Here is a 25,429-nt window from a genome sequence, read left to right as displayed (position 1 = left end):
TGTCCCAGTGAATATCATAATCTACTTGAAGACCTTGCCGTCAGCCCATGGGTATTCCTTGCCGTTGACGGTGATTGGCTTCTCCCAGGTCCACTGCTCGTTGACAAACTCCTTGTCCTCGGCCTTGGTTGGGTCAAGCTTGGTGAATTCGTAGCTCTCGTAGTCGGGGGCGACATCGAAAGCCGGAAGAGCCTCTTGGCCACGGACGACGAAGGCACCTTGGATGACGGAGTCATTGGCGGTACCATAGACCGAAGCACAGCCGAAGAGGTACTTGCGGGAGGCCTCAAGACGGGCGAAGAAACCGCCGACAAGGTTAGAGGACATGAAGACCTGGGTCAGCTCGTCGTTGTACTTGTAGTCAACCTTCCAGAGCGAGTACTCCTCAGGGTTGTAGTTCTCCCAGAACCACTTGAGCGCATCTGGAGTGTCGTTGTTGGAGTATTGACGCTTCCACTCATCAAGGGGCAGAGTTGCCTTGGGCAGAGCCTCAAGAGGATGCTTGGGCTTTGGTGCCGCTGGGGCCTCCTCTTCCTCCTCTTCCTCCTTGGCCTTTGGCTTAGGGGCGGCCTTGGGTGCGGCCTTGGGTGCCTTGGGTGCGGCCTCCTTGGGCTGCTCAGGCTTCTTGGGTGGCTGGTTCTTGATAGCCTCATCAATGAAGTTGAGGTCGCCACCAGCAACAGCAGAGTAGATGGGCTGGTTGTAGACGGTCTCGTACCAACGGGTAACGTTGGGGTTCTCAGCGCGCCACTTCTTGTCGAAGAAGTATTGGAAACCACGCGAGATGATGCCAGCAGCGAATAAATCAGCAAGGGTGATACGCTCGCCAGCCAGGTATGTGTTGTGAAGAAGGTGCTGCTCGACAACGTCGATTGCCTTGAGAGCAGTCTTCTGAGATTCCTCAACGTTCTTCTTGTTGTAGGCGTCACGGCCAATGAGGGGACGGAACCAGCCACCAAGAGCAGGGAGGACCTCGGTGTTGAAGTATGACAGCCACTTCAGGATGGTAGCGTAACTACAATACAGTTAGCGGGGTTGGGACTGACTGGCCACCGCAGCACTTACTCTTGCTTGGTCTTGCCGAGGAGGGTGGTCTTCTCATTTTGGGAGGTAACTAGTCCAATGTCAGTAGTGCATCATAGTAGTAACATGATAGACAGAATAACAGAAGATAGAAGTAAGTGCTCAGAGTCTAATTAATAAATCAACACGGATGATTAAGACAGGGATAACTGAAAAGATCTTTTCATCATAGCAACAGACGAAGGAAAAAGTCAATGTGCTAGCGGCCACGTACTGTAGATGGCGATGGCGATGCACTCGTGGAGGACGTAGCCATCAGCACCGACGAAGGTTGGGACCTTGCCGAGCTTGTTGATCTTGAGGTACTCTGGAGAGATATCCTTGCCGATCTTGGTGTCAACGATCTCGAGATCGATGTTGTTTGCCTTCGCAACTGCACGAATGGCAGTGGAGCGGGGGTTGCCCTGTGCGTGATTGCTGGTCAGTTCAGAGAGATGATTTGAGAAGAGGCTGGCTGTCTGCAGCTGGACATAACATACCTCGTAGGTGTAGAGCTTTCCGAATGGTGCCATGGTTGTGGTTTGTGTCTTTTTGTTTGGAAGTGGGAGAGGGAGGAGGGGAATGCAGAGAACGGAAATTTGTGTGGTTTTAATTCCCATGCACTAGCCTATTCCAGGCTAGCACATTTCCCCACGTGATCCGCGAAAGAAAGTTGGCGAGCAAGCTTCCGCGAGCCTTGAACGACGTCGAATTGCAAGACTTCACCAGCACTACCACTGGCCCGGCCACGTCTTCAACATGAAGATGGCATGGCTCCCCGTCAGCCTCAGGGAGGGGCTGCGATGCGCATGTTCCCCCCTGCCAATGGCTGCAAAACCCGCCTTACGACGACGAGTCCTGAATATATCCTCCAAACAATTCTCAACATCCACCCGCTCACGGGCAGGCATCGCTGCCCCCGAGATCAATTTCAAGAACCCGACCGAGGCGGGAGGGAGTGACGGCGAGGCGCCGCTCTTCTATGCTCGGCTGGTGCCCGACTCACCCTCATATTTCACCGCGCAGCCGGTGTTCACCGACGACCTCCTCTCTCTCCAGAATCTCCTCCAGAGGTATGCCAGCCTCCCCGTCGTGAAGCCCGGCGAGGCGCCCCGAGTGGCATGGCAAACGCTGGCCGAGTATCGAAACATTGTTGGTGAGCCGGTCAAGGCGACGAAGTATCAGAGGATCCTCGAAATCCTGCACCGGCTCAACCACATCCACCCATCTCTCATGCCTGCCGAGGTGACCTCCACATTGAACCAGTACAAGCGGGAGGTCAACCCGTTCAAGAACACCGCCAAGTCCCCCTTCATTGATGAATGGGGCAAGGCATTGGGGGTGGGCCGGAGGAAAACTTCGACGGCCAGGGCGTGGGTAGTGGAGGGCACGGGAGAGATCCTGATCAACGGCAAGACGCTTGCCCAAACATTTGGCCGGGTCCATGATAGAGAGAGCGCCGTCTGGGCGCTGAAAGCCACGGGGAGGATCGACAAATATAATGTGTGGGCTCTTGTCTCTGGGGGAGGGACGACAGGTCAAGCGGAGGCTATGACACTGGCGGTTGCAAAGGCACTGCTCGCTCACGAGCCAGACTTGAAGCCCGCATTACGGAGAGGTAAGCCAGTCCCGTCCCTAATAATCATGCCATGGACCTGTACGGAAAGAAGATTACTGACGTGTCTGAACTACAGCGGGATGTATAACTCGGGATCCAAGGAAGGTGGAGAGGAAGAAGCCCGGAAAACGCAAGGCTCGCAAGATGCCAGCCTGGGTCAAGAGATAGGCACTCTTTTCATGTATGTATAATTATGTATGAAGATCGGCGTCAAGAGGGAGCGGACCCCCGCATGCATCAAACAATCTATCTATGTGTTCCTGCTTCAGTATTGCGAGGTTGTCTAGAAGTTTAGCATTCATCGCCCAGCCTATCGCGCACCAACATCTCCGTGCCTCTTCTCAAGACCATTGGAGGAGCAGACCAGATTGCCAACCACTCCACCCCTGATCGATATCGACCAGACAACTGCTAGCCGTTCTATTGATGCCTCCGGAAACTTCTTCACATATGTATTCGAGGTCTCTGAACTGCTACTGTACATATGGAAGTCCATAGAAAGATGGGTAATACAAAACAGAAGAGCCATGTACCTAGACTTTTATACCTACATTACTACATCTAGATATCAAATTGAAACCGAAGAAAAATTTCCACGTCATGCAATACCTGAGATACGCTCTTCTCCTAAAGTCATGGGTACCAGCCCTGACCAGGCTGAATTCTTTTTTTACAAAGTATTCGTGGTACAATGAAGCTTCAAGATAGCAGTTATGGACTCAATCAATCCTTACTACAATAATTTCATTCCCTTACAGAATCATCATCATCATCAGCAACTACCTATTGCAAGCACAGTCCAAATTGAATGGCCATCCTAACAACGATACCTACCTAGCGACGAGACATATTGGTCTATGCTGCTTACTTACACATGATACCCAAGCCAAGCCAATGCAAGACAACTCAGGAATTTGCATATAAGAGGCGAACATATACCAGAATTTGTCTGGAATTTCTGACGTATTGAAGCTGTCGAAGTTCAGGTCCATGTCAACGGGTGCATATGCTGGCTTACAGTACACGAGGTGACTACGATGATTCTTTCTTTTTTTTCGTGTGTAACTGTGCTTGCTTGCTCCTTTTTCTTAATGCACATTTGCTGGCTGGCTTGCTGGCTGGCTGGAGTGCATTCATTCTATTCTCTCTTTATCCTACCTACCTTAATCAAAATGTCGAATAGCAATCCACACTCGGGATACTAGTAGTGTCCAAAGTAACAGATTGGGACTACAGCAGAAGAGCCAGCCAGCCAACAAAGTTCCTGAAAAAAAAACACATGTGCAGGGACGGAGTGTTTAGCAAGCTGGTAAAAGCTAGAGATGGTCAGTCAGTCAGGAATGGCACGGATACCAACCAAGCATCTGGAATTGGACTTTTGGCGATCATGTACGGCGAACACCTTGTTGAGAATGGACTCTTTATAACTGCTGAGCACAACAGCAGCGCATCTCTCGTAGACATAATTCAGAAACGCGCTTCCACGCCATAACTTCCTTCAGACGTTCCTTCAGCGATGTTCCCCTATATACAACCCGCTCGATCAGCAGCGGGGGTGTTTTTTATATAAAGAAGCCTCGAAAACGCGCGTGAGTTGGCCTGTGCACGACACCTTTCCTGAAGCGGGGCGCACGCCAAACCCCGATGCAGACCTGAGAAAACAGTTAACTACTGCTGTCAGGTCCCTTACACACATCATAGGCTATATCTCACAGGGAGGATCCTGGCGCCCCCCTCCTGCGGCCTCTACACGCGAACTGCCGCATGCCCGCGTCAGCATTGATTGTATCGTATCGTACAGCAAAGCCTGCCGCGCGCGCGCGCTTCGTTTCTTTCTGCCTGCCTGCCTGCTTGAGCCGCGTTTGGCGCGCGTACCGAGGTCGTGGGGTCTGCAGGGTTGCGGCGGCGAGCTGGATGGACGTTTGATGGACCGTGGACGGTGGGGGGGGGGCTTTGCTGATTGGAGCTTCGGTTGGGGGTTGGGGACCTGGGGTGATGATATCCTTTTGTATAAGATATATGTATATGTGTATATATATGTTCATCTTCCCCACTTCTTTCTCTCTTTCTGTCTTCCTCTTCTTCTCTTTCTTCTCTTCCTTCTCTTTCTTCCTTCCTCTTCTTCTCTCTTCTCTCACAATATATGTACAGTTTCCAGCGCCTGCACTCTTCCCGGGCACGGCCCTGCTCATCCGCGGGTTCCAGCAGGCGTCAAGGACTTGCCGTGCTGTGCCTGTGAAGGCCGATCCCTGTATAACCAATCCCCAACCAGCCCGTACCATCCATCATTACAGTGCGGTCGTTCCCCAACGGGCCGCCGCGTGGGGAGGTCATGCCCGTCCCGTTCCCCACAGATGCAAAACGCCTCCCCCCAACACCTGAACACAGCCCATCCCACCAGTGGGCCGATATCATGACAATCCGACATGGAAGAGGAAACGCTAAATAGGCGACGACGACAGAGCCTCCTTTACAAGGTATATTCTAATCAGACAACGTTAAACAAGGGGTGACGCGAGCGAGCGTCATGGAGGGGCTCTTCCGAGAGCTGGGTTGGCAAGCCCGCTGCCCCCACCCTCTCCTTCTATCGATTCTTGGAGGTCGAGACACTCGGTGAGAACTGCACATTGGATCAATTGGACGTCGAAGCGGAGTAGGGGGGAAAGGGGACCTACTCATGATTATCTGCTCTTCCGCAACACCATACTGGTAGTCAACTAGGCCATGCTTCTCAATCGCATCGCACATCCGGATCAGATCCTTAGCCATCTTGTTGATGAAATCTTGACTCATTAAGCTTTGCGGCGGCTGTATCCGCTGGCCAGACTCCAACATATCCTTCTGCCTCTGAAAGATGCTAAGCCAAGCCGTATTGAACTCGCCCCAGAGCCGTATCCGGTCCTGATAGAGAGAGACCTCGTCTACAGTAAGGCCTTCATCAGAAAACAATTAGTGTGGGAGATCCAACAGAAGAAATCGACACGTACCGAGCTCTCCAACATGACCCAAGAGCCACTCCGACACTTCCAAGAGGGATTGGCTCGCCTCAGCCAGGCGACCATGGATGACATTTTGAAAGATCTCCTTCAGCGCAGTCTGATATGCCGTGTACGCGGCCTCCATCCCAAGACCTTGGGCCTGGAAGCCCTCCTCTCCTATGATTTCCGGCGCCGGCTGGGCCACTCCTCCCACAGCGAGATTGTTGGGGTAGGGTTGTTGGAGAAGAGGGGTGCGGTCTGCGGGAGTCTGTTGATGTTGTTGGTAGACGGTGGACGAGCTCGAGGATGCGTGATGCTGTAGTCCCGCAGGCGCCGGCGCGCTGGGTGGCTCGTTGGAGAAGTAAGGTCCCGCAACGTCCGACAACATCTGCATGCCTGCGGGCTGCCGCCCTTGAAATTGCTGGGCCGAGTCGTAGACTGGGTTCTGTGGTGCCTGTTGTGAGACATTGTACATCAGATCGGGGCTATAGCTGGCGAAACCTTGCTGCTGCCGTTGGTCTTGCGGGTAGCCGGGTTGATATTGGAGAGGGTTTGGGGGGAGCCCCGCCGGATAGGAAGAGGCTGCTTGCTCTTGGTAGTACCCCGAATATGCAGGCGCGCCTCCAGCCCCTCTGCTCGCCGCGGGGGAGGATGCGAGAGGTGCGGGGGGATTTGGGAAGCCGCGACCCTGCCCTTGGTCCTCGTTGTATCGTGGATCCGGCGCGGGATAAGGCGGTTCGTTCTGCCTCCTGCGTCGATTATTGTCGTCCATACCCCACTTGAAGGCGGTGGCAGAGCCAGCCGACAAGGAGTCGAGTCGATACGCCGCCGGCAATGAGGCGGGTATCGATTGTAGGAGTGCCAGCTTGTTGACTTGCTTCCTCTTGGTCCACGCCGCAAGTCCCCAGACCCCTCAGAGGAGGCAAGGCTGGAAAGCGTCCGCGCACAAATCGTTCGGCCCAGCGCCCGAGGCTGTCCTGTATGTATGTTCACTCCTATCCCGGTCAACGAGGCTCGCGCATGCGGGAAGAGGAGGGATATACCTGAGAAGAAAGTTTTCTTAAAACAAGAAGAGGAGGAGGGGAAGCCTTTGTGACAAGGGTGGGGTTTGTCTTGTTCTTTATTCTTGTGTGGGTAGCAGTGCGCTGCTCCAAAACCCAAGGAGGACGGACAAGGCGGGGGAGGGGTGAGGGAGGGAGGGGTGGACAAGACTAGGCTCTGGGGGAAATTTCTATGATGCACAAGAAGGCGAGGCCTGCAGACCACGACAAGAGAGTTCAAGGGGAACCTTTTTGCTTTTGGGGGAGGGGAGAATAGGAAGGCTAACACTGTGCGCAGAATTTGGGGGGGTAAAAGGAGGGACTTGGTGGGGCGTGGGGTGGAAGGGAGAAGGGAAGGGTAGAGGGTAAAGGGCAAAGAGTGAAGGGTGTGAAGGGGTGAAGGGGGGATAATAGTGCGCTCTCGGCAGTCGAGACGAGGGATGTAGGGGCCGCACTGCACTGACGGAGAGAAAGAAATATGCGTGAAAAAGGGCACGACGGATGGATTGGCTCACAGGAGTTGTTGTGTCCAGACTCCAGAACCCGTCGTCATCCGCTGCTGGGTCTATCCTTGATTGCGTGGGCAGAGGGTCCTTGACTCTCCTGGGGATGGGGGGGGGGAATGGCGCACTTGGCCGGGCCCTTGGTGGAAGAAGATGCGAGATCTGGCTCTGTGGGGGGGGGATGCAACGGTGGATCGGTAATCGGAGTATCAGTGGTATCAGTTGTATCAGAGCATCAGAGCATCAGTGCATCAGAGGTGTCCCAGGCCAGCTGCGAAGAAGATTGCTGGAGGAGGAGTAGTGGGCAGTGGGTAGTGGTAGTGGTAGTGGATAGTGGCAGTGGGAATCTCGCACAGATGCAGGTCCAGCGCCCTGTGAACGAGGGGGGGGGAGCGCCAGACGGGGGGAAAGGGCGCCGTTGGATGTACGAGATCTCTAGAGGCGATCGATCTCTGGTAAGGCGTGCACCGTCACCGTAACCGTAACTCCGGGCTCCGCCTCGGCTCCGAGTGGTGGGCGCCCAGAAGCTCAGTCAGGTAGGGCAAAGTTCAAACGCTGCTGGAGACCGTCTCTCGCTCTGCCCAAGTCAAAGTCTTGCTAACGCTGCTAAGGTTCTAGCCAGAGCCCGCCGACCTTCGTGCAGCGTGCAAGTCCCGGCGGGGCCTTGGCCAGTGACGGGTCGACCGAGAAGTGGTGGTGCGAGGGGCGGTGCTGGAGAGAGACAAGAGGGACTGAGGGGCAGAGGGACGGACAGAGAGGGAGACGCCGAGACGTTCAGAGGCCTTCTTCCACCTTCCAGGTCCAGAGCTGCTGAACAACTGACTCGGAGAGGCCGGCCGGACTGCAAAGCGGGAGCGGGCGGGAGACCGACGCCGACAGATAGACCCAACGGCGAGTAGAAGAGAGGGATGATTGATTGCTGGCGGGCTGATTGATGACTGGTTGATTGATGGTGCTGCTGCTGGAACTGGAGCTGGAAGCTGGAGGGAGAGAGAGAGAGAGAGAGAGACGGTTGTGCAAGAGGATCGGATGACAGACAGCTATGGAGATATATACCGGATCCCCCCCGCAGGCATCTCTCATGAGCAAAGATGGATATGGAAATATATTCGATATATCGGTGTTTCGCCTCGTCCACGCTGGAGAACCTCGGAGCTGAGAGGTGGCGCCGGCAGGAAAAGGGCTTTTTTGCCTGGGCGGTGGGATGGGAGAGAGACGATCTGAGGTGATGTGATGCGATGGAACAGGGCCCAAAGCAAAGGATCCAAGACCAAAGAGCTTAGAACCCAAGTAGCTGGGAGGGTAAGACCCATAAAGTATAATCCGGCTCTAGCTACCCAGGACTCTAAGACGGCTTAAGACTTCTTAAAACTTCTTGAGACAGTCCATGGCGAAGTCTCGAAAGTCTCGAAGTTCTCGTAAATCTCGCAAGTCTCTCTTTCTAGGTCTTGACGGGGGAAGAGCAAAGCGAGTTAAGAAAAGACCCTAGTTGAAGTAGTCCCCTTGTCGTGAGGATAGGGAAATGCGATGGAGAATTACGATGTCCCCTCTCCCCCAGGGACCCAGGTGAGGATCAGTACATACAGAAAAGAACATCCATCCCATGATCCCATCCCATGCTATCCCATCCCATCCCATCCCATCATCATGCATCCTAACATCCTTCCCCCCAGCATCATCCTCACATCCTCACATGCCGCCGCGTATAAACAATCCTGACATGCACTACTCTAGCTGTAGCCCCCGTACATGATGCTACAGCGCTATCGTCCCTGTACCCATACTATCGTGCCCATCCTAACCCGACGATCCACCGCGAAGGACGAGGCCCCAGCCCCCGCGGGCCAATGACACGGCCAGGAAGGCTCCCGAAATATTGTCTCTTTGACACTTTGTCTCGCGGCCTGCCACTACTGCCAGGTACGGGACCACGGGGGCTGACTACTCGAGCCCACCCCTGGGGCCCACGGGGCTTGTCGGGTTCTGTGGCCGTCTTGAGTCTTTGCCTCTTGGGCTTGGGCTCTTGGGCTCTGGGGGGGCTCTCTCTCTCGGGCTCTTGATGATTCTTTTGTCTTGGCCCCCTTTGCCGGGCGCGCTGTCTCTCTCTCTCTCTCTCTCTCTCTCTCTCCACTACTCTTCCGCCGTCCAATTGTATGCGCCGCTTGAGACAACCGGCCGCGTCAAGCCAGGCGCGGTCCAGCTGGTGAGGTCCGAGATGCCGGTCGTGGGTAAGGGCGGGCAGGGGAGGATCGGAGATGCGCAAGGGGGGGGAGCTGCAGCAGGCCAACCGTGAACAAGGGCCTCTGGCCTGGCTAGAGCGAGCGAGCGAGGCGAAACGAAGCAGATCGACGCTCGACTTGAGGGCGATCGCCGGACAGGGGCGAGAGGGACGAGGGGCGAGGATGCGCATGGATGGAGAACATTGGAGAGGCGTGGAAGGGGGGAGGCTTTCCAGCTTTTCCCTCTGGTAGGCTGCGAGGGCTCCATGATCGCCCGCGTGAATGCTGGATCCATGAAGAGACGGCGCATGGCTCACATCCTCGCCCTTCCAGCGCCGGTTAGCACGCTCGACGGATGATCTCGTCTGTTCTTCGACGGCCAGCTAGGAGGACTACTCTTGTGATGATGGTCATATAAATTCATAATCAACTGTACCGTAGCAGTCATAGATGCTGATGGTAATGGTGATGAGGATAATAATAGAAGTAACAATCATAATAATAGTAATCACACGGAGATGGTGCTCCCCACGCGTAGAACATGCAGTAGTGCTGTCAACTGTCAATGTCCAACTACTGTACCTCAATATCAGTATCAGATTCATCATCATCATCATCATCATAACCACATCCATAACCGATAAACCAATACTCGATCATTGGCACTGACATTTCGCCTTTCCATCGCAAAAACTCCTTCCCTTACTCATCCGGCATTTTCCCTCAATCTCCTCTTCCCCTCCCCCCCTGGCCCAGCCAGATCGAAAGCAGAGATCTACCTTTCCCTCGCCTTGCCCAACTGCCTCTCCTCCGTATATACACGAATGGCATCTCCAGAATCCCTCCCTCTGCCCTTCTCAAACCCTAACGATCATCTGCAAATATATTATAATCATATCTCCTCTCTATTCCGCGAGCGACAACCCTTCAGATGAGGCAGGCTCGCAGACGATCAGACCCCTCTGGGAAAAAAAAGGGATCCCCGGGGGGGTCCTTCCCGCCCACTATCGAATGATAGATAGGCGTACCCTAGGCACAAATTTCGAGATGAACGGGGGGTTTTTTCAAATACTCCCAATCCGTCAAAATACAATCCTAATAATAATTTACCTTGTCTACCAATAGAGAGGGTCGAAATCAAGGAAGAATTCAAGGAGGGAGGAAAATGCCCCAGTATCAATATAACTGCCCAATCGCCCAACAATGTCGCAGTTATACAAATAATCTGTCTATACGAATGACCCCCCGACCTCACTCTTCTCTTTTTCTTCTCAAGGGTTCACATCAATCCGCATCCAGAACTTGAATTCTTCTCTTCTCGAGTCCAAGATCGGCGTCTGGATATCTGTTAGCCATTATCCATCTTGGAATTTCCCATCTCCATATCCCACATCCATACCCATATCCATACCTTACCATCCCGCTCGGCCGACCCGCCTCATCCCGGTCGGGGGGCAACCATGTGCCACGATGCGCAATATGCACGATTGCATGCAATGCACAAGACCTTACCTTACCTTACCTGACTGACCTAGTGCAGCCTCACCCACACGCGCGCCAGAGAGAGAGAGAAGAGAGAGATCGATGATGCATGCATGCATGCAAGGAGGAGAGGCATCTCGGGCCGCGCTTAGAGACCGTGTGGATGTGGATGGACGGCTTGGATTCCCCTGTTGCTTCTTCTTTTTCTTCCCTCTCCTCGATTTTTTCCTCTCTTTCTTGGAGAGATGTTATGCTGCTTTCTTTCTATCTTCCTGTTTTGGGGTGGCAGGATGGAAGGATTTCAGGGTTTCTTTGGGAAAAAAAGGGGGGGAGGGGATGTTTATTCTACCTATCTAGAGTCTCCCTTCCCACCACCACCACCACCATCATCACCTACCAACTTACCAACTTACCAACTTACCTACATGTCTAAACCACGTGAGCGTACAAGCAAATGAACCGTACCTTACCTAGAACATGCCATGCACATGCACGCCTCCTCGCACGGCCGGATATTGGGCACCGACCAGCTGCCTTGGGGGGAGGGAACGGATGGGCAATACGACATCGTTACAGCCTACCTTCCTCAACCGGGAAATATGCTATATGCTTTATAGCCACTTTATCTGTAGCATCCATACCCAGCTGTGCATCTTCAAACTCGGCGATGGCCGGACCTGGAGCCAAGCTGCGTAGAAGAGTAGCAACACATAGATGTCTCGGAGAAGTCAATGCGCAAGTAGACAGAGATCATGCGAGAGAGAGAAACATCGTGGTATTTTTCTGCGTGATAATAGCTGGCATAGGGGGGTTCTTCCACCAGCTCCATTAATACTCTATAGATCATGCCCCTCCCCGGCGCCCAGGCGCCCTGAGCACTGCTCCTTCCCAAGCTCGGCGGCGGAACTACAAAACATTGAGTGGTCGTGATATCGTCTATGCTGCTCCGGTCATCGTGAGAAGCCAGGCTAGAATTGATCTGTCGAGTGTCAGTCAGCTCTCGTAATCCCTCCGCAACATCCCCCAATCGAGCCTCTTCCCCCCAGCCAGTGACACAAACGTACCTAATGTCATGCTCATGCTGACATCCGTATTCTCCACCATCTTGGTAAACTCCTCGAAGCTGATCTTGCCATCGCGGTCCAGATCCGCCTCCATGATCGTCTTGTCCACGATCTGCTGCAGCTGCTGATCCTTCAGGTTACTCCCCACCATCATCTTGAGCACGATGAACAGCTCGCCATTGCTGATGTACCCATCCCGATCGATATCGTAGACCTTGAACGCGAACCGCAGCTTCTGCTCCTTGTTCCCCTTGCTGGAGAACGCGCTGAGTCCCGACACGAATTCCTGGAAGTCCACGTCGCCGCCGCCGTCCTCGTCGAAGATCGCTATCATCCTGCAACGTCGGGGTCAGCAGGAGATCTCCCGAGAGAAAGAAAAGAAGGGGGCGCAGCAGGTAAGCAAGGCAGGCTTCGCATACCTCGTGGCCAGAGGGTTGGATGAGATCTGGGGGAGGCTGAGAAACTCCTCGCGCTCGATCGTGCCGGAATTATCCTAGAGGGTTTGAACAACCAGCTCAGCCTGCGAAAATCTCAAGAGCCATCCCCTTCTTGCCGCGGGGGCGTCGCTCGCTGCCTACCTTGTCCAGCTTCATAAAGCGCTTGCGTAGACGGTCCACTTCATCTCGATCGACTGCCGCGCCCGTCAGCAACTAACTCCCGGTCGCAGGAAAGGACAGAGGGGGGAGGTCGCGCTCGCCGTACAGTTCGATCCCTGGACGATGTTCTCCAGCACGGCGCTGCTCGTGTTTCCCATGGTGAAAAGGTGTAGCGCGGGGCGTGGGGGATGGGGTAGTGAGGGGTTCTGCGATATGGGCGATCGAACGTTGACAGCCTCAGCTCGCCTTGCCCAGTGCACGGGCCTCGAGCTAAACGAGGTTCTGGAGCGTTGGAGTCTGGAGAATCTTGGACTTAGGTAGGTACTGTACGTACAAGACAATGCAATCAGAGGAACCTTTTGTGTTTGTATTGTATTTTACTATTGTTATTATTCTCTTGCTCTTCTTTAACTATTGTTATTATTCTTTTGCTAGTTTAAATACTACTCAATTGGAGATTTTAGAAAAGGAACACGCCAGATAAGTAGAGCATTGGGCATTTGGCTTGGCAACGAATCCAGTTATCAAAGGTACCTGAGTAAGGTACTCTGCTATTGAAGGAGTCAATAATATGTCAAAATTCTGAGCCACAGCAATTAGATTGCCTGGCGTAGGTATTTATTGAATTAATTTTGCTGTGTGGAAACTCACCAGACATTCACTTAAGAGAATGGAAGACGTCTCTTAATCTCTCGTCTCTAAGGTATCTGTTCCTCTGTTGTTTAAAGAGAAGAGGCTCTATAAAGAGTCTATTCATCATGACAATGGCGTCCGGGTACACCTAGCGACAATAGCCCATAGCATAGCTCGTAGCCCATAGCCCATAGCCCATTCATACCTATTGGCCTAGCGACAAATGACGATTCGCCACACCAAACCGCTTGGTAGAGAAAGGCCCATGAACAAAGAACAATTCAACTCAACTCTCTTGAGCCGTCACTGTCAATTCTTCTCCAACGTATTATCTCTCAATATCTCCCGTAAATCGTGTCCTGAATACGGTGCCAACCCGCAAACTTACCTGCCGACCTGCCCCTATTCACGGTTCGCGAGCCGTGCACGGGCCTTTTTTATATACGGCGCCCGGCTACCGCTTCCCAATCGGGCCACTGAGGTCACTTTGGGTAAGTGCCACCTCGCAACAGTCAGAACACGCAAATTTTCAGGCGATTATCGCAACGACACACGTTGGGCCACCCGATATTCATTCATCAAAAGCACCATCATAACATCACCTTTCCCGCTCGAAATGTTGCATTCCATCTAACCATGGTCAACATTTTACTGCGCCCAATTTTTTTCGCGCCGATCTTGCGAAAACACGTCGAGATCTCGCCGTCGCACATCAATCTGTCATCATGCGGCCCCAGGCTAATGGCCGCATCGTGAGGATCAAGAAGTTGTCCCGGAGCGCCGGACAACAGATTCTACGTGAAGACCAGATCGATTCTAACGAATATGAGTCCCTACAAGATCAATACAAGGTAGAAACCGGGGTCGAGAAGTCAGAGGAATCGGTATGTAACACGTGACCCTACAGCATACACGTGATCTCAGTCACGTGTGTAGATACGTTTGGTCGAGGGCCGCCATTGACATCAAGCAGGAATATCATCTCCAGGCAGCATTAGCTGCAAGCACAGGCGGAGGGGAAAAGGAAGGCGAGATTCCAGCACCGCCTGCCGAGGAAAGCCCCGAGATCGACTATGACTCTCTGTACCCATTAGTATTTGACAAACCTGCCACTTACATCCGCTTCTCCCAAACTGTCGAAGAATGTACCGGTTGCCAATATAATATGACAACCGAGGATGACGCCTTCCTGAAAGCATATAACCAAAAGAGACCGCTGAGCGCTAAGTGCTCGGAAGATGACTTTGAAAGGATCATGGAAGTCTTCGAGGAGACTGCTGATCTCCAAGCTCCATTTGCAGCAGTTGACAATACCGTGATACCTTTCGAGACGATGAAGTTGTCGCTCAAGGAACAAGTGGAAGAGAAATTGCAGGGATTTGCCAAAGATATCTACGAATTCTGGAAAATCCGAAGGCAGGGCACGGGTAATAACCCACTCCAGCCGAGTCTTAAGTTTGAGACACACCAAGACAACGATGATGGCGACCCATACGTCTGTTTCCGCCGTCGCGAGGTGCGGCAAACTCGGAAGACTCGAGCCCGGGATGTGCAGAGCACAGACAAGCTTAAAAAATTAAGGAAGGAACTTGAAGAAGGCCGAAACCTCATAGCACTGGCGTATAGCAGAGAATTGACCAAACGTGATCTTTTGCAGGTGGACCGGTCCATCTTTGAGCAGCGTGCCAAGGTCAAGGATGTGAAGGTCAAACTGGGTATCAAGACCGATGACGAGGACCTGATCAACCAGAAGGTATGCAAATCCCCAGCAGGAAATGTGTTCATGACTGATCCGGAACAGCCGCAAAAGAGAAAGGTCTCCGAGTTTCCTCAATTGCAACGGCCACCTGCAACGCAATTGCGCCTTCCAGGCCGGTCTGATGGTCGCCCACTTGATGCGGATCTCGTATTGCTGAGTGATGTGATTGCTCAGAAGGAGAACCTTCTCCAGTCAGAAATTGAGGAGAAGGCCCAGCAACATCGGAAATGGAACTTGGGCCATGTTGATCTGACACGCGAGCCACTCTCACCAGTCAACGAGCATGGCCCAGAGACGGGCTTCCGCCCCGCAATAGCCCAGTATCAATACTTGATGACACCGCCTTCCTCTGTAACTTCCGAGTCCTTTGATCAATCTTCTCCTACTCCAGAGAAAGCTGATCCCTTCATTTTTCGCTACAACAAACCGGCGGAGGAAGAGGTGCCTCCTAGCCAGCCGGCTTATCGTAGACGGATTGGACGATGCGGTCGCCTGTGGATTGATCGTAGAGGCATGCCATCTGCAGCAAGAGTTGTGGACGAAACCGTTTCGGACCGATGGAAATATGACCAGGACGATGATGAAGAGCAACCGGTCTATGAGATGGATCCGTACGACACCAAAGCCTTGCGGTTCCGGGCCACAATACCCTTCCCTTCGCATTTATTGCCCCAGCGCACTCGTCAAGACGAGAGGCCTGCCATCATGGCTAGACCCGCTGCGGCGCAACCCCAAGCACCGCAACCCCAAGCACCTACCTGATAGCAAAAGGAAGAAAGCCTATCAACTCCCTTCAACCAGGTACCCTTCAACGGTACCCACCGCACACACGCCCCATGTATATCATACTTTGCATGACATCACTTAAAGGAGTCCTCCCGGTTTAGGCGTTGCCCTCGGATTTGGGTCGGCGAGGCGGATCTGCTGGATTAGATGTTCTACCCGCCTGTGATGTGTAGGATTAGCGCTCCAATTGAGCAACAGAAATAAATGAAACAACAACTTCTCTAGATGGTTGCAAACATGGACAAGATCAATTATCCTCTTTCTGCTCGAAGAGACAACACTGTGAACATACCATTTATTCATTGGGTAAACCATTTACCCGAAACGTCTCTTTTTCTTTGGATGCGATGATTCTTCTGACCTCCTCTTGCCCTTCTCACCCGGAATCTGGCCCTCTGGATTCTGTCCCCCTCGCATCCGCTTATTGCTCCCTGAAAAGGAGCTTGCCTCCTGAATAGCTTCTCTGATCACCTTCTTCTCGCCGAGTCGGACTTCAATTGCCATTCGCGTCCGATTGGGAAGGTTCTCTGATTTAAGCAATGCCTCGTCTTCCTCAAGTGTTGTCGCATATTCCTCCTCTCTCAGCCGCAGTAGGGTCACCAAAACCTGGCCCAGTGTTTCCGTAGCCATCTTCGACCGACTCGGCAGATAGCTTTGCGAGCTTGATATTGCGGCTAAGTTCTCTTCATCAAGCAGAAGGATATAGAGAAAAGCTAACAGTTCATCAGGGATACTTGGGCCTTCAGGCCCGGCATGTCTTATATCATATGACTGATCGTAGACATCCTCCCGTTGAGTAAGTTCAACTCGCTTCTCTAGATCTTCGCTATTGAGTTGAAGGTTTGGACTGACTCGACCGCCGGTTCGAAACGCAGATAACATCGACTCTGTGGATATCTCGACCACATCATAGACCGCGTACTGATCGGTGATGTATCCATACCGGCGCAAGAGGTCGGACCTAGGAAGTGGCCCATAGTCGTTGAAAATTTCCTCACCGGCGGCAATAGGTTTGATGGTTCGCATTTCCAATTCTTCGTTGTCACAGCAAAGTCGAGCATTGTTTCTGTCCGCATCTGCGTTGAGCATATCTGCCAGAGGAACCATAGATAGCACTGTCTTTTCCTCTTCCTCATCATCGGAGACAAGGTCGTCTCCCCCTTCGCTGCCCTCGTTGTCGTCCATGGTGCCTGTTGTTTTCTCCTCCGGAATGTCAAATGCATAAGCCATAATGACGGATGCTACTCGGTGGCACATTTCAATACTATAGTTGTCGAGGCCTAGAGGTGCGATATGCTGGGTGAACATCTCCTCGGCAGTTCCTTTCCCGATTTTTGTCACAACTGCGCTGGCTTGCAATTCCTTAATTTCCGGCTCGGACCAGAAAACGAGACTGTCGAGTTCTCGAGGGAGAACCGCAAAGTACGGGGCCCATTTCGAATCTTTCCGAAGACTCTCAGATAGCATAAGGGCGGTGAGCGCCTGGAGGGTCTGTCAGTGTTCGTCCCCTGAAACATCGGAAGAGAGCCAACGTACCAGCCAACTGGGCATCGCGCGAATGGCACTTTGCGAAGATTCAGTGCCGATATCAGGAAGCGCTGTAGCTATGTTTAGGACTGCAGAGCGTGGGATGCTGAAGACAACCTCGTCCTGTTCAAAATCGGCAATGGCCACTGGAGGTCGCAGTCAGCAAGAACCAGGGGAAGGGCATGCCATCCATAACACTCAAAAGCGCAAGTAATGGCTTCCTCGATCGACGTGGAGAATACACCATGATCATTGTGAGAGGGGAGGGTATTAAAAACAAAGGACGAGGACTTACCAACTCCACGTCCTCGAGATTCTGACCGTAAGTCTTTCAGTGCCATCTTGGGGCTCATCCAGACGCCGATTGCCGATTGCCATGAAAGGAAGGCTTCTGTGCTGGATTGAAAATCGTCCACCTCCATGACTACGGGAGTTTTCGAGGGGCGAGGGAAAAGATTATAGGAAAAGGTTGGTGGTTTGAAAGAGAAGCAGGATAGCAGAGCTTGGGAAGACTTCTGTGCACCACTTCTTCAGAGGCGCGCTAAGTGCCTTTAGCGAGTCCTTGCGCAGAACGGAGTCTACCCACTACCAGGGCCCTAGGAAATTCCTCTTATTCATAGAAAGAGAGGACCTTTGGAGCAAGGAGGTAGGTCATTTTAGATTCCTCTCGTAACAGAAGAAGTGCAGTGTTGGTGCTAGACGCCTCGTTCAGCGTAGGATCCCCTTCCGTTCCCCCTTCTCCTTCGCCGACTTGATTACGATTCCCGAGGATTTACCCCTGCCTTATCGATAGGTACGCAGCCTTGTCTGAAGCGGGGACTACTCTTCCGTTCATGAACTTTTGCGCTCTCGACAGTCAGCCAACCCTCAGCACACCGTCCTCCCCACCGCGTCCCGGAAGTCTCGAAACCACAAAACCCAAAGGATAGCAACATGATCGCCATAGGTCTCGAAGGTAGTGCAAACAAACTCGGTGTCGGGGTCATATCCCACTCGCCTCACGGCAAGCCCGCACAAATCCTCTCCAATATCCGGCACACTTTTGTATCCCCCCCAGGAGAGGGTTTCCTTCCTAAAGACACCGCAAAGCACCACCGATCATGGGTTATCAAGCTTGTGAAGCAGGCCATGGCACAAGCTGGCGTCAGCATAGCTGATGTCGACTGCATATGCTATACAAAAGGCCCCGGTATGGGGGCCCCCCTCCAAAGTGTGGCCGTGGCAGCACGGATGCTGTCGTTGTTATGGCAGAAGGAACTCGTCGGGGTCAATCACTGTGTAGGGCATATAGAGATGGGTCGAGAGATAACTGGGGCTCAGAATCCCGTGGTTCTATATGTCAGTGGCGGAAATACTCAAGTCATCGCGTACGCGGAGCAAAGATATCGAATATTTGGAGAGGCACTGGATATCGCTGTTGGCAACTGTCTCGACCGATTTGCGCGTACCCTGGAGATTAGCAACGATCCCGCACCGGGATATAATATCGAGCAACTGGCGAAGAAGGGGAAGGTCCTGCTTGATCTACCATATGCCGTCAAAGGGATGGATTGCTCCTTTTCTGGGATTTTGGCAAGCATTGATATCCTGGCGGCAGAGCTCAAGGCGAACCCAGAGCAGCGGGATCCCATCACAGGGGAAGTCATCACAACAGCTGACCTATGCTTCAGTTTACAGGAAACTGTATTTGCGATGCTAGTAGAGATTACGGAGAGAGCAATGGCACACGTCGGAAGCAACCAAGTACTAATCGTTGGGGGCGTGGGCTGTAATGAGAGGCTACAAGAGATGATGGGTCTCATGGCAAAAGATAGAGGGGGCAGCGTATTCGCTACAGACGAGCGCTTCTGCATTGATAATGGTATTATGATTGCGCACGCAGGATTGTTGGCGTACGAGACAGGCTTCAGGACTCCGCTGGAAGAGAGTACCTGTACGCAACGATTTAGGACCGACGAGGTCTTTGTCAAATGGAGAGACTGAAGCATCCCCTGACAATACTCAGCATTGTCGAAGCATGTATGGGAAGTGATCTAATCACGCAAAGGCCTGGTGTATGATGCTCAAAATCCAGCCTCGGAATCGTCATCCTCCTCAATTATCGTCTGTCCAAGCAAACCTTGATCCTCTTTGCGTTTGCCGACATCCTTCTCCAGCCATTCTGCATATTTCCTCTCCAGTGAAGGATCAGAGCGCAACCTGGCCCGATCTCCTGCGGAAGACGAGCTCTGCCACACTTCCTCAAGCTTCCTCTGCTCTTTTACACGACGCACGGAAACCGCTGATCGGCCTTTTTCTTCCAGTGTGGGGGTTAAGTTGAAAAGTGATGCGAGGACGGTTGAGGATAGATGCAGTAAAGAGCCTGTGACAAGGCCAATCAATGCTGCGACTCCAAGGTAGATGTAGAGGGTCTGGTAGATGTTAGCGGCGCTTCATTTAATGTTCGACGTGTTAGTTATTGTACCTCAAGTTTAGCTAGCGACCTTAAAGGAAATAGCATGGCAGACAAAATGAAGCTCCCTAGGTAGAATGCGGGTGCAAGGGCGACGAGCAACCAGCGCGAGAGAACAGTGAAAGGCAGGAGGATGTAGTAGAAGACACTGCCAACGACGGCGAGCCAGGCCATCTTCGGAGGCTGCTCCAGGATGGAGCCAAAGATGTCTTGCTAGGGCGCATTCATCAAGCAGCGATATGATGCTCGTCCAGACTGATGTATGTGATGAAGGAGCAAGTAAATATGGTGCTGTGCACGGACCACGGACGGTGGATTGTTTGTCTTGTTTGACTGTGGGGTATCGCAGAGCCGTAGCATGGGCATTCCTCGCATCGGGCCATCGAACATCAACGGCCTCATTTTTGGTGCCCAGCGAACTTGGCCTCTCCCATCCCCTCCGCTCCCTGTCTCGCAACGTTATGTCCTCTTATATGCTATAATTGTTGTACAATAGCCCTGCCCATTACCCGTTACCTGCCTGCCTGCCCCCCTCCTCCCCCTCCCCTTCGGCGCGCAGCAAAAGAAGGCCGCAGGATGGTCCAGCGTCTGACGTCTCCATCTCCATCTCCATCTTCGTATTTTCCACCCTGCTGAACCACACCGCTATTTTTGTCTTCACTTTCCAGCCGCAAGCATGGGAAACCAACCCTCCACAACCACCAAGCAGCCCAGCTCGGCTTCCTCCTCGCCCTCACCCTCACCCTCCAACGCAAGCCATGGCCCCGCGAGAGCACCATCTACTCGGAGGGATCACCCAAGGAATTTGATTCAGTCCCAGAGGACAGGAGCTGCCGCTGAAGCTTCTTTGGCCCAAGCTCGCGGAACCACCGCTGCCCAGCGCATACGAACCCAACCATCTCCTACCGCACACCTCAGTCATCCACCAAGTCAGAGTCAAAGCCTCAGCGGCCCCTCATCTCAGGGCAGCTATTCTCAGGGCAGTTATTCACCAACAGCCAGGACCCTACAGACCAAGCCAGAAGCGCAAATCCCACATCGAGATCGGCCAAGCAAGCCAGTCAATGTCCCTATCCCTCCATCATCAAACAACGAAGCCGTAGGTTCAAGATCGCACTCACGGTCGATCGAGCCATCGGGGCCTCCTGCTACACAAGACATGTCGTATCATATCACGCGGCCTCCCAGACTCCCCCTTCCCATCGAAGAGGAAGTTCACACACCGGGCTCCCCTATCATCGCCCCTGCAGACGCCAATGCTCCTGTAATAGATTCAGAGGTCCTTGATAGCGACTCTCTCCCACGCCGCTCGTCTGCTCTGAGCAATACCACAATAGACGAGGAAGATGCAGAAGAGCTTCACGTCGATAAAACAAAGGCTACGGTTCCTACAGTCTTCGAATGGCGGAAGGGTGGAGACAAGGTCTACGTTACTGGGACCATCTTCCAATGGAATAGGAAGCACAGGTTGCATCCAGTGTAAGTACATTGCCTCGTGTTCCAGGAGCCAGTACACAGTGCTGACATTGATCCTACAGCGAGGGTCATCCGGGTCTCTTGAGGGCCGTTATCCACGTCCGGCCTGGGACTCATCATATTCGATTTATCGTAGACTCAATCATGCAATGTTCCCCAGACTTGCCAACCACTGTGGATTTTGGCAACAATCTCGTCAACTACATCGAAGTCAGTGCTGATGATTTGCCTCGCGACACTCCCGTCACGGCCGAAGCAACTGGTACCCCCGTCGCAACCGAGGAGAGCAAGACGCTGACTGAACCTCCAACTGAAACCAAAACAACCGAGAAGTCCAAAGCAGCAAAACCTCCCCCAAAGACAAAGCCTGTGTTACCGCAGAATCGTTACACCTCCCAGGTCCCACAGTATCTCGTCGACCTGGACAAGCCTGAGGACTCCCCTGAATATCAATATGCCGCCGCAGCAATTGAGAAGCTACCGGCACCCCCGAGTCTACCTGGATTCTTGGGCAAGCCGATCTTGAACGCCGCTACGCCCATGAAGGATGATAACAGCGTTCTGACCATGCCTAACCATACGGTGCTCAACCACTTAGCAACAAGCAGCATCAAGAACAATGTCCTCGCCGTCTCCGCTACAACCAGATACAAGCGAAAGGTAAGCAGCCAACCCCTCCACACACTCGGAATCCTTTCTAACTCAAAGATACAGTACGTCACAACCATCATGTACAAACCAACTGGAGACGATTGAGCCAGATGGAAGAAATAACAAGGGTTATTACCCCAAGCCCCTACCTACCAACCATTTGCAGATGGGGACATGATAAACGACGCAAAGCCCCATGATCAGACGATACTCACTGTGCATTGCTGCTATCAGTTTGCTTGCTCTTTTCTACCGGATCGGATGACGTGGGATCGATGGCTGCATGCCGGAGTTGGGGAAAAAATATACTAGAAGAATTCAAAGCTCATCCCACTCGTATTCTTCGAATTTGCCTGTATTGAATGTGTTTTGCTTGATTTTGTATAAGAATTATTGTTGAATGGTCCCCCCCTTCCCCCCCCTCCCCCCAACACCCCCCCCAAAAAAACAAATCCAACCCAACCCAACCCAACCAAAAACAACAAAAAGAAAGCCACAACTCACAACTATCACCCTCCCAGTGCAAAACCCCTCCCCGGCTCTCTCTCATAGTCCCCCGATTCAATAGCAAATAAACAAAAAGTCAAGTCAAAGGAACAAGCCTGGTTAAACTTGTCAACCCTTGAATTTATAAATCAATTAATCTATCAATATTATTTCAAGTCTGTGATTAAGGTTAATTTTCTGCTCCTGGATATATTCCCAATCAGTCAACGGGTCCTAGTAACTGGCGATATACTTCCTAGGTTTGCCTGTCACTTCAAGCTTGGATTAAAGCAGGAAGGAGTAAGCCTACAAGAATAACTGACTGGATTGGAAAATGCAGTACCCAACAAGCTCTAGTCCATTAAATCAAAATATTCTACACTTCGACAGGTTGTCTAACTTTCCCAATCGAACTTCCTCCGCTTGATCCTCACCCTCGTCTCATGCACCGGCAGAGAAACCGCACTGGTTTTCTTCTGCTTCGGGATCACCCAGCCAGCCTTCTTGTTAGCTGGTTCAATGTCCCAAAACACCAAGATGCCAGCGACGAGCGATAGGCATTCCCTCTCGGCGAAGATCCTCCCCTTGCACATCGATGGACCTCCCCCATACGGTCTTACCGTTCCTATCTCAGCAGAGACCGTGCCGTCTTCCTTTTCCACGAGGAATCGCTCCGGGATGAACTTTTCGGGATCCTTGAAGTACTTTGGATCTTTCATATGTAGATCATGTGGCACTGTTATGTATTCCCCCTTATGTAGCGCGAACGAAGCTGAATCCGTGGCGCGTTTATCCCCAGAGATGACAACGTCTCTGGCGATTTGCCGAATAGACCAAGGTTGGGAGCTTAGTCTCATGGCTTCGAAGTACGTTGCTTTCAGCAAGGGGCACTTCGTAGAAAGACCCTCATGCGAGATGGTAAGTTTAGGGGCTTCGGAAAAGTTGCCGATAGATGCCGGTTTGGACACTTGCGCATATGGAGCAACTTCTGCGCGGAGGCGCTCCACCAGTCCAGGGTTGGCAAGAATATGCAGAAGTTGCCAATATACTACCAGGTTGGCGTTGACAACGACAGCCCATAGTAACTATACACACTTAGCTAGAGAAGCTGAGGCTCAGAACAGCTTTACTTACCGAAATATCCCCCCTTTCTGTAATCCCGAAACCATTTTCTAGAGACGTAGTGCATCAGTGTTAGGCCAAGCAGCAGCTTGAATGGTTATTCCTACCTTTGTACAGTGTATGTCTCTTCCTGATGAACTCGCTCACATCGTCCAAGTCACCCCACGTGGGGTCGACATACTTGCCGTCCACCATCGCATCTAAAGCCACTTGGAGAGCATCTAGACCCTCCCATGCCCTCTGTCTGGCTCGATGAGCTTTGATCACAGGGGGCCAAGGAGTCCATGGTGGGAGACCCATCAGAAGATACATCATGCCAGCATCCATATCATAGATATCATGTAAGATATTTGGATATTTATCCAGCAACGCCCGCCCAAAAAGTGCTGGAACAGAAGCAGTGCCCAGCATATCTCGCATCAAGATCATGAGATTGATTTCAGTCTCTGAATCCGAAATCCAGGATGCTGCTGCCCAACGCTCCCAAGGTTGCAGGTCAATATCGCTATCCGTGAAAGAGATCATCTTAGGGATGTTTTCCTCAAGATTGCGTATCGTGGATCTGAGTAAATTGCTCAGATGTGGCTCTTTCATGAGATATCCTAATGAAGAGTTGAATTCCTATTGGCGGTTAAATAAACCCTTGCCTCAATTAAAAGCTACTTACATCCCATATGAGAGAGTACTTGGCTTTACTGCGCTTTGGAACTCCAAAGAACTGATTCCAGTTAACGTCATAATCAGACCCCAGACAAGTTATCGAATCCGTACCCTCTGTACTGTAGCCCAGGCAATGGGTTGAAATTGGACTGCGGACTCCTTTTGCTGCATGACTCTAAAAGTGATTCAGCATTTGCCAATACATTTTGCCAGTTCAACGTACGACTTAACCAGCGCTGGGTCGGATACTTTATTAGGTGTGAGTAAAAATGGTTGATTCTTCAAGCAAATCAGGAAACGGGGGAAATGGAGACAGACTCACCGATATTATGAGTAGTCGTGCCTAGGTTCACCGCAAAAATTCCATGGGCACTTCGATCTCTGGAATGGGGTTAACTCGATCCAAATATTTAAGTTTGAGCTTGCAGACCTCCCCTCTCTCATCAATTTGACCGGATCATAAATGCTGGTGGTTCTTAGCAATGCTAACAGCAACTGCTATGTGTCACTTACAATTGGAATGCATGTCCAATGATGGGTACCCAATATGGCATCATCCACACGGTCCTTGCATCTCGATCATTGTACTTCTTTGAAGGGCGTTCGCTAAGGAGCCGTGTCGCAAAGATGATGAGAAGTAGAGCTAGAAGCACCGTCGCACCTATGCTCAAAGGCTCTGAAAGGATAAGCTTCCACAGGTTGGAAATCAATGCTGAGTCTTGGGCTTCCGAAGTGACATTGGATAGGGGTGCGTAGAAGTCATCCTCCATGGCCATTGAGGTATGGACCGTATGGCTCAAAGCCAGGTTCAAGAAAACAGGATCTGGTTATTGAAGACACAGTGGAAACTTTCCCACCATGGTCGGGTGAAGGGAGGAAAGATATGGTCACGACGATTATTGCATGGAGGACGGGGGAGATGTTAGATTTTATCATGTAAAGGGGTAACTCTCTCTGTCTCAAGTGAAGTTTAAATAGGTAGTCGTTGATTCGCTTATGTTCTACACTTCAGCACGACCTGAGGGAACGACGACTACAACAACGACAGGCCAACAGATGCTCTATGTTTCAAGGCAGGCAGATAGCACTATGAGTGAGGCAAGGCACAGTACTTAATAAGTAAATGTACGAATATATAAGACAACGTGTTCCCAGATGTTACGCGCCCTGTTACTCCGTACTCCGTATGTTATATCCTACAGACACGAATATTACCTAATGAGAATTGTATCTTTCAAGATTCAGTATCAAGACTAAAACAGCAAGCATCCAAGGCACGTTGTGTATTTTTCATCTTGAAACAGGATTTGTAAAG

The 25,429-nt window shown here is 51.9% G+C and overlaps 13 protein-coding genes across 13 annotated transcripts; 6 read left to right on the top strand and 7 right to left on the bottom strand.

Moving 5' to 3' along the window:
* Positions 1-21: 21 nt before the first annotated feature.
* On the bottom strand, positions 22-1,595 carry M430DRAFT_108397 (hypothetical protein; the record flags this gene model as incomplete). The annotated part of the gene is made up of 4 exons (XM_024861208.1): positions 22-1,015; positions 1,066-1,114; positions 1,298-1,487; positions 1,563-1,595. The coding sequence occupies 4 exons, from the start codon at positions 1,593-1,595 to the stop codon at positions 22-24; spliced, it is 1,266 nt and encodes a 421-aa protein (XP_024717819.1).
* Positions 1,596-1,876: 281 nt separating this feature from the next.
* M430DRAFT_126950 (hypothetical protein) lies at positions 1,877-3,280 on the top strand. The gene is made up of 2 exons (XM_024862007.1): positions 1,877-2,680; positions 2,757-3,280. The coding sequence occupies exons 1-2, from the start codon at positions 1,888-1,890 to the stop codon at positions 2,846-2,848; spliced, it is 885 nt and encodes a 294-aa protein (XP_024717818.1). The 5' UTR covers positions 1,877-1,887; the 3' UTR covers positions 2,849-3,280.
* Positions 3,281-4,281: 1,001 nt separating this feature from the next.
* M430DRAFT_177223 (hypothetical protein) lies at positions 4,282-5,327 on the bottom strand. The gene has a single exon (XM_024863726.1). The coding sequence runs from the start codon at positions 4,960-4,962 to the stop codon at positions 4,390-4,392; it is 573 nt and encodes a 190-aa protein (XP_024717817.1). The 5' UTR covers positions 4,963-5,327; the 3' UTR covers positions 4,282-4,389.
* M430DRAFT_108344 (hypothetical protein) lies at positions 5,206-6,430 on the bottom strand (the record flags this gene model as incomplete). Its single annotated transcript, XM_024861204.1, has 3 exons — positions 5,206-5,300; positions 5,356-5,613; positions 5,668-6,430. 3 exons carry the CDS (start codon positions 6,428-6,430, stop codon positions 5,206-5,208), a joined length of 1,116 nt encoding a protein of 371 aa, XP_024717816.1.
* Positions 6,431-8,653: 2,223 nt separating this feature from the next.
* M430DRAFT_36902 (hypothetical protein) lies at positions 8,654-9,022 on the top strand. The gene has a single exon (XM_024867014.1). The coding sequence runs from the start codon at positions 8,729-8,731 to the stop codon at positions 8,918-8,920; it is 192 nt and encodes a 63-aa protein (XP_024717815.1). The 5' UTR covers positions 8,654-8,728; the 3' UTR covers positions 8,921-9,022.
* Positions 9,023-9,241: 219 nt separating this feature from the next.
* M430DRAFT_36900 (hypothetical protein) lies at positions 9,242-9,701 on the top strand. Its single transcript, XM_024867013.1, has one exon. It carries the CDS (start codon positions 9,261-9,263, stop codon positions 9,492-9,494), a length of 234 nt encoding a protein of 77 aa, XP_024717814.1. The 5' UTR covers positions 9,242-9,260; the 3' UTR covers positions 9,495-9,701.
* Positions 9,702-11,712: 2,011 nt separating this feature from the next.
* M430DRAFT_126945 (hypothetical protein) lies at positions 11,713-12,747 on the bottom strand. The gene is made up of 5 exons (XM_024862006.1): positions 12,669-12,747; positions 12,545-12,597; positions 12,386-12,459; positions 11,967-12,301; positions 11,713-11,881 (listed from the first exon to the last, which is right to left on the bottom strand). The coding sequence occupies exons 1-5, from the start codon at positions 12,718-12,720 to the stop codon at positions 11,871-11,873; spliced, it is 525 nt and encodes a 174-aa protein (XP_024717813.1). The 5' UTR covers positions 12,721-12,747; the 3' UTR covers positions 11,713-11,870.
* A 1,173-nt stretch (positions 12,748-13,920) lies between these two features.
* Positions 13,921-15,716, top strand: M430DRAFT_108627 (hypothetical protein; the record flags this gene model as incomplete). Its single annotated transcript, XM_024861227.1, has 3 exons — positions 13,921-14,079; positions 14,169-14,948; positions 14,997-15,716. 3 exons carry the CDS (start codon positions 13,921-13,923, stop codon positions 15,714-15,716), a joined length of 1,659 nt encoding a protein of 552 aa, XP_024717812.1.
* Positions 15,717-16,055: 339 nt separating this feature from the next.
* M430DRAFT_30540 (hypothetical protein) lies at positions 16,056-17,689 on the bottom strand (the record flags this gene model as incomplete). The annotated part of the gene is made up of 3 exons (XM_024865959.1): positions 16,056-17,222; positions 17,277-17,413; positions 17,563-17,689. The coding sequence occupies 3 exons, from the start codon at positions 17,687-17,689 to the stop codon at positions 16,056-16,058; spliced, it is 1,431 nt and encodes a 476-aa protein (XP_024717811.1).
* A 397-nt stretch (positions 17,690-18,086) lies between these two features.
* Positions 18,087-19,320, top strand: M430DRAFT_36895 (hypothetical protein). Its single transcript, XM_024867012.1, has one exon. It carries the CDS (start codon positions 18,201-18,203, stop codon positions 19,248-19,250), a length of 1,050 nt encoding a protein of 349 aa, XP_024717810.1. The 5' UTR covers positions 18,087-18,200; the 3' UTR covers positions 19,251-19,320.
* A 10-nt stretch (positions 19,321-19,330) lies between these two features.
* On the bottom strand, positions 19,331-20,121 carry M430DRAFT_21985 (hypothetical protein; the record flags this gene model as incomplete). Its single annotated transcript, XM_024864613.1, has 3 exons — positions 19,331-19,678; positions 19,732-19,932; positions 20,023-20,121. The coding sequence occupies 3 exons, from the start codon at positions 20,119-20,121 to the stop codon at positions 19,331-19,333; spliced, it is 648 nt and encodes a 215-aa protein (XP_024717809.1).
* Positions 20,107-22,113, top strand: M430DRAFT_126936 (carbohydrate-binding module family 48 protein). Its single transcript, XM_024862005.1, has 3 exons — positions 20,107-21,198; positions 21,258-21,855; positions 21,910-22,113. The coding sequence occupies exons 1-3, from the start codon at positions 20,396-20,398 to the stop codon at positions 21,949-21,951; spliced, it is 1,443 nt and encodes a 480-aa protein (XP_024717808.1). The 5' UTR covers positions 20,107-20,395; the 3' UTR covers positions 21,952-22,113.
* Positions 22,114-22,576: 463 nt separating this feature from the next.
* Positions 22,577-25,038, bottom strand: M430DRAFT_44782 (hypothetical protein). The gene is made up of 9 exons (XM_024867719.1): positions 24,628-25,038; positions 24,545-24,580; positions 24,437-24,495; positions 24,338-24,362; positions 24,226-24,289; positions 24,122-24,172; positions 23,562-24,075; positions 23,467-23,504; positions 22,577-23,417 (listed from the first exon to the last, which is right to left on the bottom strand). Exons 1-9 carry the CDS (start codon positions 24,888-24,890, stop codon positions 22,728-22,730), a joined length of 1,740 nt encoding a protein of 579 aa, XP_024717807.1. The 5' UTR covers positions 24,891-25,038; the 3' UTR covers positions 22,577-22,727.
* Positions 25,039-25,429: the final 391 nt, after the last annotated feature.

The sequence above is a fragment of the Amorphotheca resinae genome (genome assembly GCF_003019875.1).
Source record: "Amorphotheca resinae ATCC 22711 unplaced genomic scaffold M430scaffold_11, whole genome shotgun sequence".
In the NCBI taxonomy this organism is placed as follows: domain Eukaryota; kingdom Fungi; phylum Ascomycota; class Leotiomycetes; order Helotiales; family Amorphothecaceae; genus Amorphotheca; species Amorphotheca resinae.
This window is presented reverse-complemented; position numbering and strand designations above follow the sequence as displayed.

Coding starts and splice junctions, on each gene's coding strand:
- M430DRAFT_126950 (XM_024862007.1), top strand. CDS start 1,888: ATGGCTGCAAAACCCGCCTTACGACGACGAGTCCTGAATATATCCTCC. Junction 2,681..2,756: donor GAAGCCCGCATTACGGAGAG/GTAAGCCAGTCC, acceptor TCTGAACTACAG/CGGGATGTATAACTCGGGAT.
- M430DRAFT_177223 (XM_024863726.1), bottom strand. CDS start 4,962: ATGGTACGGGCTGGTTGGGGATTGGTTATACAGGGATCGGCCTTCACA.
- M430DRAFT_36902 (XM_024867014.1), top strand. CDS start 8,729: ATGGAGAATTACGATGTCCCCTCTCCCCCAGGGACCCAGGTGAGGATC.
- M430DRAFT_36900 (XM_024867013.1), top strand. CDS start 9,261: ATGATTCTTTTGTCTTGGCCCCCTTTGCCGGGCGCGCTGTCTCTCTCT.
- M430DRAFT_126945 (XM_024862006.1), bottom strand. CDS start 12,720: ATGGGAAACACGAGCAGCGCCGTGCTGGAGAACATCGTCCAGGGATCG. Junction 12,460..12,544: donor GCTTTATGAAGCTGGACAAG/GTAGGCAGCGAG, acceptor CAAACCCTCTAG/GATAATTCCGGCACGATCGA. Junction 12,302..12,385: donor TCCAACCCTCTGGCCACGAG/GTATGCGAAGCC, acceptor CCGACGTTGCAG/GATGATAGCGATCTTCGACG.
- M430DRAFT_36895 (XM_024867012.1), top strand. CDS start 18,201: ATGATCGCCATAGGTCTCGAAGGTAGTGCAAACAAACTCGGTGTCGGG.
- M430DRAFT_126936 (XM_024862005.1), top strand. CDS start 20,396: ATGGGAAACCAACCCTCCACAACCACCAAGCAGCCCAGCTCGGCTTCC. Junction 21,199..21,257: donor AAGCACAGGTTGCATCCAGT/GTAAGTACATTG, acceptor TTGATCCTACAG/CGAGGGTCATCCGGGTCTCT. Junction 21,856..21,909: donor CAACCAGATACAAGCGAAAG/GTAAGCAGCCAA, acceptor TCAAAGATACAG/TACGTCACAACCATCATGTA.
- M430DRAFT_44782 (XM_024867719.1), bottom strand. CDS start 24,890: ATGGCCATGGAGGATGACTTCTACGCACCCCTATCCAATGTCACTTCG. Junction 24,581..24,627: donor ATTGGACATGCATTCCAATT/GTAAGTGACACA, acceptor AAGAACCACCAG/CATTTATGATCCGGTCAAAT. Junction 24,496..24,544: donor AAATTGATGAGAGAGGGGAG/GTCTGCAAGCTC, acceptor ACCCCATTCCAG/AGATCGAAGTGCCCATGGAA.